Source organism: Pangasianodon hypophthalmus, chromosome 18, assembly GCF_027358585.1.
Source record: "Pangasianodon hypophthalmus isolate fPanHyp1 chromosome 18, fPanHyp1.pri, whole genome shotgun sequence".
NCBI lineage: Eukaryota > Metazoa > Chordata > Actinopteri > Siluriformes > Pangasiidae > Pangasianodon > Pangasianodon hypophthalmus.
This window is the reverse complement of record NC_069727.1, coordinates 5366047-5380585: the sequence shown is the minus strand read 5'-3', so window position 1 is coordinate 5380585 and position 14539 is coordinate 5366047. Positions and strand designations below refer to the sequence as shown.

General features: G+C 40.2%; 1 protein-coding gene across 2 annotated transcripts; it reads left to right on the top strand.

The window, feature by feature from the left end:
- Nucleotides 1–502: 502 nt before the first annotated feature.
- On the top strand, nucleotides 503–13429 carry optn (optineurin). 2 transcript variants are annotated; one of them, XM_026923502.3, is made up of 14 exons: nucleotides 503–689; nucleotides 1391–1538; nucleotides 4412–4662; nucleotides 5897–6055; nucleotides 6162–6223; nucleotides 6548–6679; nucleotides 7886–8003; nucleotides 8119–8234; nucleotides 8710–8859; nucleotides 9794–9878; nucleotides 10096–10251; nucleotides 11228–11370; nucleotides 11469–11560; nucleotides 12571–13429. In XM_026923502.3, exons 2-14 carry the CDS (start codon nucleotides 1406–1408, stop codon nucleotides 12678–12680), a joined length of 1707 nt encoding a protein of 568 aa, XP_026779303.3. In that variant the 5' UTR covers nucleotides 503–689; nucleotides 1391–1405; the 3' UTR covers nucleotides 12681–13429. The 2 variants fall into 2 exon arrangements, with proteins under 2 accessions (XP_026779303.3, XP_026779304.1); XM_026923503.3 differs by having other exon boundaries at nucleotides 505–689; nucleotides 4460–4662.
- The last annotated feature ends 1110 nt before the right edge of the window (nucleotides 13430–14539 follow it).

Sequence of the window (14539 nt, the reverse complement as noted above, 5' to 3'; positions counted from 1 at the left end):
AGATCTGAGAGAGAGCTATCTGAGCTTGGAGCTCCTGATGTGATCTCATGAGGGATTTTTTTTTTCTTCATGATTCTTATTCAGGTGATGACGGGAAAGTGCTAAAAAAGAAAACCGAAACATGAGTCATGTTGCTCGTGACTTCAGCCTCTCACACACTTATTATGTATACAAAGTATTCCAAAAAATCCCAGTGTGACCTTTTCCATAGCCTACTTGTTAGTGGAAGTGCATAAATATAGCTTTGTTTAAATAAAGGCCATGCCCCAAACCGCATACAGGGATATGTGCACTATTTAGTGATGCATGAGGTTTTTGGAGAGATCCTGTCCCCCGCCTCCTGCACGCGCATAACAAAAAAAAAAAACCAAAGCGCAAGGTCACGCGCGCGCGCGCGGGGGCGGGGGGATTCCCACCGGACGGACGAGCAATGAAGACACCAACCCATGGCGTCACTCTCAGCTGATCCTGTGTTCGCGTCTGCGCAGAAGTTTCACAGATTTGTCTTACACATGGCTCGGCTATGCTCCAGCTCTCTCGGTGCGCTTATGGGGCTCCGTGATGGCGTGCAGATCTGCAGGTTTGCGTGAGGCGTGAAGCACTGGACCAGTCGTAAGACGCGAGAAACGTCAACACCCGGAAGCGCAGTGAGAAGTGAGAGAAGCTGGAGTAAACAGAAGTGAATCCTGGTGAGTATCGCAGACTGGCTGTTTTTAAAAGACTGACGTCGTTGTTTTTCTTCTTCCAAGCATTGTATATTTTGAATATTAACTAATCGTAAAACTGCTGCGCTATATATTAGAGATAAAAAAAATAGCAGGACATGACATAAGTACTGTGTTTAACCTAGAAAAGCTGTGTGTTGTGTGTGTTTTTGCTTATTTTGTACACTGTGTAGATGTTCAGACAGTAATCTGGAAATAATCTGATGTCTCAGTATGGTAATGTTTTTCAAGACACCGAGGAAGAAACGAAAGTAAAAGTTGAAGTCTGTAGAGCAGAGCAGTAGCTGCTACAGGCCACAGGTTTGCAGCCCTGCTCCTGGAGGACTCTGTGTCCTGCACATGGCTGTGTTTTCCTGCTCTACACACCCACCCTGAGAGCTCCCCCTGTCCACAGCCATGTGCAGGACAGGGGGCTCTCCAGGACCAAGGGTGGAAACCTGTAGCCTATAAACTATAAACCTCAATTTCTTACACTTCTTTTCTTCACATAAGTCTTTAAAAAATTTCTAGAAATGTGACTGTTGATTAGATATTCCATCAAGCCTGGATCATCAAATATAAACATCAGGTGACGAGTTTAGTTTCACTTTTAGTTGCTGGAAGTCATGCTGAGTCATTTTGCTGTGCGTAGTGACATTTTACATATTTTACATATTTTCACTCAGCGCGTTTGCGGTAAGATGGCCTCGGGTTCCCCCATTCTGAATGGGGATTTGTCTCACCCAACTCAGTCTCAGAGCACTGGAGCACCACATGTAGAGGAGACGCTCCAGCAGATGAACATCCTCATCAAGGAGAACCGGGAGCTCAAAGGTGGGTGTGAGAAGATTACTACAGGGAGACCACCACAGACTGAGGACCAAAGACAGACAGACCACCACAGACAGAGACCGCAGACAGGGAGACCACCAGAAACAGGGAGACAACAGACAGAAAAACCACCACAGAGAGATCACCACAGACAGAGAGACCACAGACAGAGAGACCACCACAGACAGAGATCACCACAGACAGAGAGACCACCACAGACAGAGATCACCACAGACTGAGGACCACCACAGACAGAGAGACCACCACAGAGAGACCACCACAGACTGAGGACCAAAGACAGAGAGACCACCACAGACTGAGGACCACCACAGACAGAGAGACCACCACAGACAGAGAGACCACCACAGACAGAGAGACCACCACAGACAGAGAAACCACCACAGACTGAGGCCCAGCACAGACAGACAGACCACCACAGACTGAGGACCAAAGACAGAGAAACCACCACAGACTGAGGACCAAAGACAGAGAAACCACCACGGACTGAGGACCAAAGACAGACAGAACACCACAGACTGAGGACCAAAGACAGAGAAACCACCACAGACTGAGGACCAAAGACAGAACACCACAGACTGAAGACCAAAGACAGAGAAACCACCACAGACTGAGAACCAAAGACAGAGAGACCACCACAGACTGAGGACCAAAGACAGAGAAACCACCACAGACTGAGGACCAAAGACAGAGAAACCACCACAGACTGAGGACCAAAGACAGACAGAACACCACAGACTGAGGACCAAAGACAGAGAAACCACCACAGACTGAGGACCAAAGACAGAGAGACCACCACAGACTGAGGACCAAAGACAGAGAGACCACCACAGACTGAGGACCAAAGACAAGGAGACCACCACAGACTGAGGACCAAAGACAGAGAAACCACCACAGACTGAGGACCAAAGACAGAGAGACCACCACAGACTGAGGACCAAAGACAAGGAGACCACCACAGACTGAGGACCAAAGACAAGGAGACCACCACAGACTGAGGACCAAAGACAGAGAAACCACCACAGACTGAGGACCAAAGACAGAGAGACCACCACAGACTGAGGACCAAAGACAAGGAGACCACCACAGACTGAGGACCAAAGACAGAGAAACCACCACAGAATGAGGACCAAAGACAGAGAAACCACCACAGACTGAGGACCAAAGACAGAGAGACCACCACAGACTGAGGACCAAAGACAAGGAGACCACCACAGACTGAGGACCAAAGACAAGGAGACCACCACAGACTGAGGACCAAAGACAGAGAAACCACCACAGACTGAGGACCAAAGACAGAGAGACCACCACAGACTGAGGACCAAAGACAAGGAGACCACCACAGACTGAGGACCAAAGACAGAGAAACCACCACAGAATGAGGACCAAAGACAGAGAAACCACCACAGAATGAAGACCAAAGACAGGGAGACCACCACAGACAGAGAGATCACCACAGACTGAGGACCAAAGACAGACAGACCACCACAGACAGAGACCACAGACAGAAAAACCACCACAGACAGACAGACCACCACAGACAGAGAGACCACCACAGACAGAGACCACAGACAGAAAAACCACCACAGACAGACAGACCACCACAGACAGACAGACCACCACAGACAGAGACCACAGACAGAGAGATCACCACAGACAGAGAGATCACCACAGACAGAGAGACCACCACAGACAGACCAGTAGTACTGATTTAAAGGCATTTAAAATCCTCATTACTGAATAAGGCCAATATTTATGGGTTTTAATATGCTCAGAAATTAAACAGCAGTAGTTGTAGAGTGTAATAATAACTATTATAATAATTATTAAAATTAGTTAATTATTCAAACTGAATTAGTAACATAAAGAAACAATTTGAATATAAGAAATCAAATAGTTGAAATAAATGTTACTTTTCATTTTACTTGTCCTTAATGCTGTTGGCCTGTAACAGATGATCAGATTCCTGTTCCATATGTACAGTAGCTCTACATGTAAAATGTGTTTCACAATCCACACTGTAACCTATTTTTTTTTTTTTTTAGGCTATTATATTTGCCATAGCCTAAATCACTGTTTGAATCACGTACACAAACTTGCATCCACAATGTTAAAAATGCAATTTTGACTAATAATATTAAAAAAGTTCAGCTTTCTGCGATATTTTGTTCTTAATCATATATAGAGCCATGCAGGATGTAACTGTTTTTTATAGCGCAGCATAGAGCCATTCTGGCTTGTGTACGTGTAACCTATTCATTCCCCATCACGTTGCTAAACAACTGATGAAATGTTTCCTGTTAATGAAAGGCTAAAATTAGTGCCATGTGGACAATTTAACAACATTCTCACTGGAGTTTAATGATGTAATTATGTTGTATAGGCTAAGGGTAGTAACACAGGCCTGTTCAAATACACATGCACACATAGAAACTGAAATGAAAAGCCTATCAAACACTAACTACACAACAGCACAGCAGCGTTACCAACAAACCCACTATCAATCACTATCTGAATGGTGCCACATGTAGTCTGGAGTCCCAGGCTTAGTTTTCTTTGAAATAATACTTTAAAACAATGTTGTGTCTTCCTTCCTGCTTGTTGTTTGTCATTTTTGCTTGCCATCTCTGTTTTAATGGCTTTAGCTTTGGCCAATCTAGTGTTCAAATTATACATTTCTGTAGTTTTCTAATGTCCAATCACTTCTAATTAGTAGCAGTGGTGGTTGTTTACTGGCTCATTGTAATGAATCTACTTTTTTTTTTTTTTTAATTCATTTGGTTATTGTTTTAGTTGTAAGTAACACTGATATGATATCTCCAACATGCTCACAAAAGTGTATTTCATATTGTCATAAGATACACAAACACTCGAACACCCTGACCTTCCATCTGACTCGTGCACAGAAGCCCTGAAACAGACTAATCTGACAATGAAGGAGAGGTTTGAGGGTCTGTCTGCCTGGAAGGAGAAGCAGAAGGAGGAGAGAGGGTTCCTGGAGAAGCGACTCGAAGAGGCCAAGCAGAGAATCCAAACTCTGGACAGCGAGAACGAGCTACTGAAGAAACGTGTGCAGGAGATGGAGAAACAGCATTCTGGTGGAGAGCAGGTGAGATCACTGCTTACAGTTTCTGTTAGCAGTCATATGTGTATGGAGAAAACATGACATTTTAAATCATTAAAAATAATCTCTACACAATAATACATGTTTTTTAAAGCCCAGGAAACCACAAAAATACCCATCTCCACCCATGCACCCACCTTACAGTGCCAGCATCTGTGATTACACAATAACAAACTGCTAGCTAACTGCTAATAGACTAGCTTACATGTCTCACAGGCAAAGTAGGTTTGTATTGTATTGGTATTTTCTTACTGATTTATTTAACACCATCCAAACCTGTCAAAATATATCACAACAACCATCACAAAGCATTCTGTTCATTATTAACATTAGGTAAGTTAGCTAGCTAGCTTAGCAGAGAACTTCTGTAGCTAAAAGTTTCTGCATCATTTAATCAACACTTAAATGGATGATTCCATGGTTGAGTGTCATTCAGCTGTAACTCCTAAAAATGTAAATATAAAAAAACATTTTTCAACATTGGATCTAAGGAAATATGTATTTAACCACAATGGGTGCATGTTGCACTTAAACGAAAGCAGGTTTGAGTTATTATTTATTTTTGTAGCATAGAATTTAGCAAATACAAAAAATGTGGTTAACTAGCATCCATGCTAACGGCATGAGGACATTAAGGACATCCTAATGATTTACTTAAAAAGAATTTTAAAGATAAAAGATAATTTACTTTCTATCTATAATTTGTAGCATGGTTGTAGTTTTAAAGTGACCTCACCAGTTCATATCAAAATGTCATTGAAAATAAAGATATGTAAAGTAAAGACGTAATTTTCTTCTTCCTGTAATCATCAGGAAATTCAGATGATGCAACTTCCTTCTGGAATAACCCATAATGGGTGACTCGTGGGTGTAAAAGGATGTTTCAAGCATGAGAATGCACAAAATAAGATTTTTTAAAAAGTATTTTAATGATTATATCTAAAGGTAAAGTGTAATTATAATGCTTTGAAGGTGCTGTAGAGGTTTGATTAGTGTTTATAAGTTATTTATCTGACATATGCCTTATGTTGTTATGAAGGAAACTTGACCTGTGTCCCTTTAGGTTGTGAAAGTTGTGCTGTGGTAACAGTCTATTTAGCTAGAAACAACATGGGGAGGGGAAAAAAACATTTTCCACAGAAAACCCAGGATTTAGATTTTTGATTTTGGTGCTTTAAAGGCTATTTTGGCTTGCTGAATGGAGTCTGATGTTCTGCAGGGTGAAGGTGGTGGTCTGCAGGCCAAGCTGGAGGCGTTAATGAGTCAGATCGTCCGCCTGCAGGCTGAGAAGAGCGACCTGGTAGCCATAAACTCTGAACTGCAGCTGAAGATGAGCCAGACTTCTCCGGAAGATTCCTTCATTGAGATCCGCATTGCAGTGAGGACACACATATAAAATGCCTTAATACTTTCTCCTGGATTCATTCTCTTACCTACTGTAGACTTGTTTATACAGACACATTTCATCACTGTATGTTTTGTAGGAGGGTGAGATGAACGTGACCAGAGATTTACCTCCTCAGAAAGACTTTTCTGCATCTAGCACGTATGTAGAGTTCTCACACTCCATGTACATGATCTGCTTTTTTTTTTCTCTTGAGGCTTATCTAATCCTTTAATAATTATGTCATATTAACATAATATTACAGGGGACAAGTCGATCCAAACCATGCCAGAAAAATAAATACCAATAAACAGCATAACAGAGACACCACCTTTTTCCTTTGTCACTCTACTGTATGTAATAGTAGTATGTAAATATTAAAATACTTTTTTTGTATTTAATTGTAGTCATGATGTTTGTTTAAATAATGGATTAGGAGGGTATGCTCAGAACATGAAATGTGTTTTTGTGTGTGTTTGTGTGCAGGATTAAATCCGACATGGCTGGGTCTCGGCTGGAATCAGAGGAGCAGACGGTGAGTCAGCTCCTGCAGTCTCTGAGACTCGAGACGCAACAAAAAGAGCAACTGCAACACCAAATACAAGCTGCACAGAAGAGGTAGAAACACACACGTACACACTCTCCATCTTATACACATACCTGTGTACACAGAGGTACTAAAAGCTTCTGTTGGGTTGATTCTCATTATATAGATAGGTGTTTGGGCACGAAACCTAAAAGTCACACTTTTCTTATTTAACATAGAGACAGGTTTACATATTAGCTAAGATAGTCAAGTCACTAAATAAACCTCATAACTTTGGACCAGTCCCGTCCAAGATTAGAGGATGATGTGGTACACAGACCTGTTTAGCTGTAGAACTGTCATGCTAGGTGGCTTGTTAACTATAAACAAAAGAGTTGTGATTGTGATGGTAATTTTGACAGGTTTGGCTGCTGATAAATAAATGTAACAATGCAGTTGTATATTGTATTGATGTTGTATATACATGACATGGCATATTCAAGTACAGTTATTCTAGCATTTTTAATGGGGGTATAGATATAGAGATGTTCATTCTACAGTCTCTGTTACAGCCATTACACAATTCAATCCAGTCCAGCTAACAGCCAGTTAATCCCCTGCTTTTTTACTGCTTTACATATTATATGGTTTTTATATGGGCAACAAATATTCAGTGCATGGGCAGGGACCAACCTTGTGGACTGTAATTGAAATGAAAGGTTGGAAAAAAGTGCTGCATTATTCCACTAGGGGGCAATAAACAGTAAACTCAGGGCCATAAACTCAGCTAATGACAAAAATGTCCCAGTGATGAGTAATTCTTCATTAGCAAGCTAAAAATTTGAGTCCATTCATGTGGGTTGTAACGGTACAACATGGAAAAGTTCAAGGAGGAGTGAATACTTATGCAAGACATTGTAAAAAAAGATAATTAGGAAAATCTGTTTTTTTGTTCATCTGTTTTGTAAATGATATAGTATATGTTCAGTATTGTTTGTGCATTGATAATGTACCTTTGAGATAAATGCTGATAAACGAAACACACCCACAGGTTCTGACTTTCTCAGATATGTGTCAGTTACAGGCTATTGCACTGACTGATTAAACACTGCCTTCTGTCGAAGGGTGATTTGTAGTGTTTTACAGAGTGTACGTCTGCAGAACTGTCTTGCATGATGTATCTGAACACTCCAAATTTGTGTAGCTGGCGTTCATATTCATACAGAAATACAGAACAGCTAACAGTATACCGTATATTGTTTACACACGCTTGTATTCATCCATGTCCTTTCCTGAAGGATTGCAGAATTGGAGCTGAAGGAACCCAACAGTGAGAGTGGAACGCAGACGTCTCTGCCCTGTGTGACCGCTACACAGGAAGCGCAGAGCAAGAGCTCTCAGGAGGAAACAGCCAAAGTGAGTCAGAGCTGAAAAATTAGAGTTAGTCTGAAGACAGCATTACAGTGTCCTATAAAGAGTAGGACAAGGATACTGCTGAAGCTTACTGTGTGTGTGTGTGTGTGTGTTCCAGTCTGCCTCTGAGGTGGAGAACCTGAAGACTCAGTTGATGAATTTGTTTAAAGAGCTGCAGCAGGCTCAGAGTAAACTGGACCAGGCGGAGAACATGAAGAAGAACTTCCAGGACAGGTCTTTCACACTAAACATCATACACTCCAATATCTGTATGTACAGTTCAGTGTAAAAGGTTGCATCCCACAAACAGTTTGGAACCGAAATGGACTTAATTGGGATTGTAAATCATGAATTTACACAGAATAGTCTATAATATTGAAATTGGGGGTAAATAATCAATATATATTACAAACTTATTTACAAATAAAAGTTGTGATTGCATAAGTATTCACCCCTCGTTGCTGTGAAATGCCTAAATTGGTACTTTGGAAAGAGACGTAGATGTCATTAGCGCATTAACTGAGTTTATTGCTCTGTTTAGTGCACAGTGGAATAACAGTGACTAGCTCTTTTTTATTTTTGATTCCGTTACAACCACAGTATACCAGTAATAATGTGACTAAGAGTGCTAGCGAGCATATTATCTGATGTAGTATGTTAATGAGTGTCACCTCCATGAGAGTGTAACAGTACTGAGATGATAACACAGGTGTAAGGAGCTGGAGCAGGACCTGGGCACGCTGAAGACTCAGCTCGGGGAGAGAGAGCAGCTGCAGGCTGAGAACGACAGACTGAAGGTGCAGCTGGAGAGCATGCAGGCTGCCAACAAACTGGAGCAGAAGAAGGTTCAGGAGGAAAGGTCTGACCAGCGTACAAACATTAAACACAGCTAGATTTAGATCTCACTTATACCACAGCGCTGCTGAATTCTCAAATCTGATTGGGCAGAAGGTGTGAATTATGTATATGGCTAGGTGTTAAGGTGTCAAAAGCATGACTCGGATCATGGGTTTATATTAATGCACTCTTTCTTGTATGTTATCGTTTCTGTAGTAACAACCTAAACATGGTGCACACTAAAAAACATGCTGCTACCTAAGAAAGAAAAACATAATCGTTTTCTGTAAGGAGACGTTTATTTAACATTTATGGAAGAAGCCTCTGGTGTCAGCGGGTTATAACACTAGTATGTTTTCCAACAAGGTAAAGTCTTCAGGACAGGAGTTTGCACTTTTCTCTTTTGCGGTAACATGACAAGCTGCATTGTTTGTCTGATAAAATAGAGAGGCTGGTGAGGAAACGACTTTATGTCACAAAGCGAGAACAGGAACTAACTTGTTTCATGGAAGTTCCACAACATTAAATGTAACTACAAATGAAAAAAAATGTAAGATGTGCCATTCTTCAGCTAGTTAAAAAAAAAAACAAATTGCTGGCCAGTTTCTTTGGTATAAGAGGAATAAAACACTTCGGGTCACGGTGTTATAATAAAATAATCAACTTCAGGGTGGTAACAGTAACTCCAGTTCATCACACCACTCCAAAGGGTTTTATTTATTTACATTATTCTGTTATACTTTACCAGAAGGCACAAATGAAGAAACTGAGCCATTACACAAAATCAGTAGATTCATCTGTTTCAAAGGAAAGATATTCAGGTTAAAATATATATTGAAACATTCTGGACATTTGACTAGTGAATATAAATGATGCTTGAATGATCTTTGTACACGTGTGCTGTTGGAAATTGAAATGTGAAGAGTGTGTGACCTTTTCTCTTTAACCCCCTTCAGGAATGATTTGGCGCAGCTGAAGGATGCGTACACCAAGCTGTTTGAGGATTATGAAGAACTTCAGCAAGAGAATAAGAAACGACAGGTGACCGTTCACATGCTTTACAACATTACTAACAACAACATTAGGACTGTTTTGTGTTTTTAATGTTGATTATTTATTATTTTCATTTTGTAATATTCAATTTTATTTCGGTTAGTCCTCAGGAATGATGTGTATGTGTATTTATACACTGTATTTATCATTTATATGGCAAATTTGATCATTTTTTAATTAACAATTTTGTGTGTGCGGTGTTTAGGGAACTGTATCACGGGAGGAGTATGGTGAGCTTCAGTCCAGAATGGTTGCAGCAGAACAAGCTTTAGCAGACAAGCAGCAAAAGATCGACATAATGAAGCAAGAGCTGTGTGAGAAGGACAAAGAGCTGGAGACCATCTCTGTGTTTAAGGCTCAGGTGCTGTGTGTCAGAGTTTACAGCTAGGGTTTGTTCTAACCTGTACACCTGCTCATTCATGCAATTATCCAATCAGCCAATTATGTGGCAGCAGAGCAATGCATAAAATCATGCAGATACAGATCAAGAGCTTCTGTTAATGTTCACATTAAACCTCAGAATGAGGAAAAAAATGTGATCTCAGTGAGCGTGGCATGGTTGTTGGTGCCAGATGGGCTGGTTTGAATATTTAATTTCATTGGGAGTTTCATGCACAACAGTCTCTAGAGTTTACACAAAGTGGTGTTTAAAAAAAAACATCAGTTGAGTGGCATTTCTGTGGGCAGGAATGTTGTATTGATGAGAGACATTGGAGGAGAATGTCCACACTGGCTGATAGGAATGCTACAGTAACTCAAATAACCAGTCTTTACAACCGTGTTGAGCAGAAAAGCATCTCAGAAGAATGCACAACACGTCGAGCCTCAAGGCATATGGGCTTCAACAGCAGAAGACCACATCGGGTTCCACTCCTGCCTCTCACTGGATGTTGTTTTTATTTTTTTATTTTTTTGCACCGTTCTGTATTGTATAACTCTAGAGACTGGTACATGATCCCATTTATTTTACAAATAAAAAACATAAAAGTTGTGACTGCAGAAGTATTTACCCCATTGCTGTGAAACCCATAAATTGGTTCTTTTGGAAAAAGACAAGGTTACAGCATCAGATTTAATAGCTTTCTAATAAATTAGCTCATTTTGTCAGTAGCATGGCTCTGCATTTATTTCTCTCTTTGGCCCCCTAGTGGCTTAATAGAGACTAGCTCTGTTTTTAAAAACAATCTTTCAATTCAGTTACAGGACGATTTTAATTTAGAACATAGATTCTAAATTTATTTGATGGACTGTATGTTTGGCATCCTAGGTCTAGTGAATTGATGGACTGCAATATTTACTTAATGTGTGTGTGTGTGTGTGTGTGTGTGTGCTGACAGGCAGAGGTTTATTCCTCAGACTTCTACGCCGAGCGAGCTGCGAGGGAGAAGATTCACGAGGAGAAAGAGCGCCTGGCTGCTCAGCTGGAGTTTTTCAAGAAGCAGAACATCCAGCTACAGGATGAGGTGGAGTCAATGGGCAGGTACAATTTGTCTGTCTTTTGCTGTGTGTGTATTTTTGCTCTAAATCTGTCTCCAACATCTCTGTATTAAGCAGAACCGATGTGTTTTTTTGGCACAGGCAGTCTATGAGTGAGATGCAGAGGAGACATGTGCCTCGTGGTGCAAACCCAGGCGATTCTTCTCCACACCATCACCTGCAGGGTGGCAGAGGTAAGCTGCTACAGCATGAGTAATAATCATTTCTTCCTAATGAGGTGCTACTGATGTCAGTGGCAAGATCCCAGCCTTAATTATTCAGCAACTGAAGTAAAGGCAGTTTTAACAGTTGAAAAAAGGTAAAAACCCGTTTTAAGGGTGTTTAAACTGTAGTCTTTCTAAGACCGCTGGTGAAACATAGTTTAATAACGATTAAATTTAACAGTTAGTAAGGAATAAAACATTTGGGGTATTCTGTTATAGGAAAATAATCAACAACAGTGTGGAGTGAAGTTATTATTACTGACCCAAAGTTGATTATTTCACATCGCAAAGCCCGAAGTGTTTTATTCCTCTTGTACCAATTTGCAATTTGCCAATGATTACAATTTTGTTATTTAGCAGAGAATGAAGTAATATTAATCCATTTATAGGTGTGTTTAATGTCATGGAACGTCCTTGAAACAAGATTCCAGACACTCGTTTTTCCTCTCTCTGGAAGTTAATAAGAAAAAATTGCAGCTAATCATATTCCAGAGAAACTGCAAAAAACCACATAAACTCTCCTGCAGTGAAGACTTTCCCATTTCAAATAATTAAAGGAAATCTGACTGTTACAAAGCACTGACACTGGAGACTCCTTCCAGAAATACTACATAAATGTGTCCTCACAGAAAACCTCACCATATCAACAATTTATTTGACGTGTCTGCCATACAAATCCATGTGAACTAGTTGTTACTAGAGAAACAATAATGTATTAGACCAAGCACATTAATATAAAAATTGAAGCCGGAACTATTGTCAGAGCTGCTGTTAGAAAATTAATCAACAACACAGTGGTATAATAATTAAGAATCCCGAACTCCACGAACTGACTGCAGAAAGTGGCAGTTCTGTAACTTATAATCGAATAGGTCTTGTTAGAATGGTCGTCTCTACTGGGATTACAACCAGGGAGTCTAACATGAGTGGAGGATAAAAAGAGTAAAAAGGTATCTCTGGTCTCTTTGTTTCTCTCTCAGTTGATTGGCAGCAGCAGGTGAATATTCCTGAGCATGCTTGTCCTAAATGTGGGGAAGTCCTTCCTGATCTGGACACTCTGCAAATCCACATCATGGACTGCATCATCTGAGCATTAAGTCTTCACCTGAGTGACATGAAGAACAGGACAGCAGGATCTGAAAATGCATTTACTATACAAATCCCTGCACTCATATTTAACATAATCTCCATAGAGAACTTCATTCAATTTATTCTCTAATTGCTCTGCAGATCTAATTACTCACCGTTCTTAAATACGTAACAGAAATGGCCGAGGGCATGGAAGAAGTGATCTATATAGCCTGTGGTAAGATGTTTTGACTTAAATGATCATGAGGTGAATGAAGCTAAAAGAATGCTACAGCCGGAACAGGAGGCTGGAAATGAATATGGACTGTTGAATAAAGAGTAGGATCTATATTTTTGTTTATATAGTATAATATAATATATAGAGAGAGAGAGAAATAAAAATTAAGATAGGAAAGGTTTAAGTTCTTGCTTTGATTTATATTTAGATTATATTTTATTTTGGAGAAGATACTTTGTGTTAAAATATATTTACGTTCATTAGAATGGGGGAAAAAACCCCACAGGGAGTGTATTAAGAAACCTGTATGAGCCAGTGGTTTATGTTGAGGTGAATACAGGCAGTGTGAAGGGCGGATAAAGCTTTAAAAATGCTCTAATGCTTTATTATTTATGCAGGGTCTTGTGTCTTCTTTGCTAACAAAAGTAAAGCTGTAGCTGAGTTCAGGTGCTGATGCAGTTATATCACCTATGCATCCACATTTAGCCTGTAATAAAATAAAAATGTTCAAATAAAATACTATATTATATAGAGTCTTTGTGCCTCTGAAACTTTGGAAAGATCTCACACCTTTCTTCGGCACCCATTGTTAATGATATTTTGAGTTCAAACATAATCAGCTCTGTATGATTTTATTTCAACACTATTTTTAAGTTGGTTCCAAAATGAATGGCACTTAGCCTAACCCCCACAGTATTTGTTGAAGCCATTCCCTTGAGCTTCTTCCTGGAATCCCGGTACATTGATACTGGAGTATCTGATAACAGCTCAGTGTTACTGCACTACTGAAAATGATACACCATCCAAATAGCATCTGCTCTCAAAGCCCCTTTCCAGTGATGGATTGGTGGAAGAGTATGGAGAAGACTTCATACCAGATAGAGCACTGATGAGAAAACATGAAACACAATACACACGTTACTGCTCTTCAGAAAACCTACCACACTGAAAAGCAAAACCTTCAGCGCATTGGACTTACATTCCTTCATCACTTCAATGAAGAACAAGAAGTGAATGTAATTCGCTGCTGCACTGCATTTTACTTTCATCAGTATGCTACAGTTGTGCTACACTGAAATGCAATCACTGTCCAATCACAGCCCTAAACCATACTCATGGGTGTGGCTGTGCTTGCAAAAGGGGAGGAACTTTCCAGGAGGCATCACTATCCAAAATCCATTTTTTTTAAATCATCGTATTGTTTCTTCATTCCTATTGCACTGATTGTAGAACCTGTAATCATCTGGCTTTTCAAAATTACTATTAAAACATGATAAAAGTGTTATGACACCTAGAAAAATACACCTCACAGCAGGACCAGTGGTACCAGTGGTTCTCAAAGTGGGCTCCAGGCTTACCCCAGGGTTCCCTGAAGCATAGACAGGAAATTACAAGCCACCATTATACAGGTCACTGGAATTGACTGGGTTTAATCCAAACCTCAGTAACTCAAAAGCATTTGGGCCTATAAATAATGTCAACTTGGGCTTAATGTGTTCTGCTGTTGGAAAGATAAATAGTCAGAATATTACTGCCCACATTTAACTAATGAGCCTAATATTTAAATAGTTAATCTGTGCTGAGGGGTCTGTGAAATTTATTTTACAAGGGGTTCCTGTTGCCAGAAAGTTTGAGAACCTGTC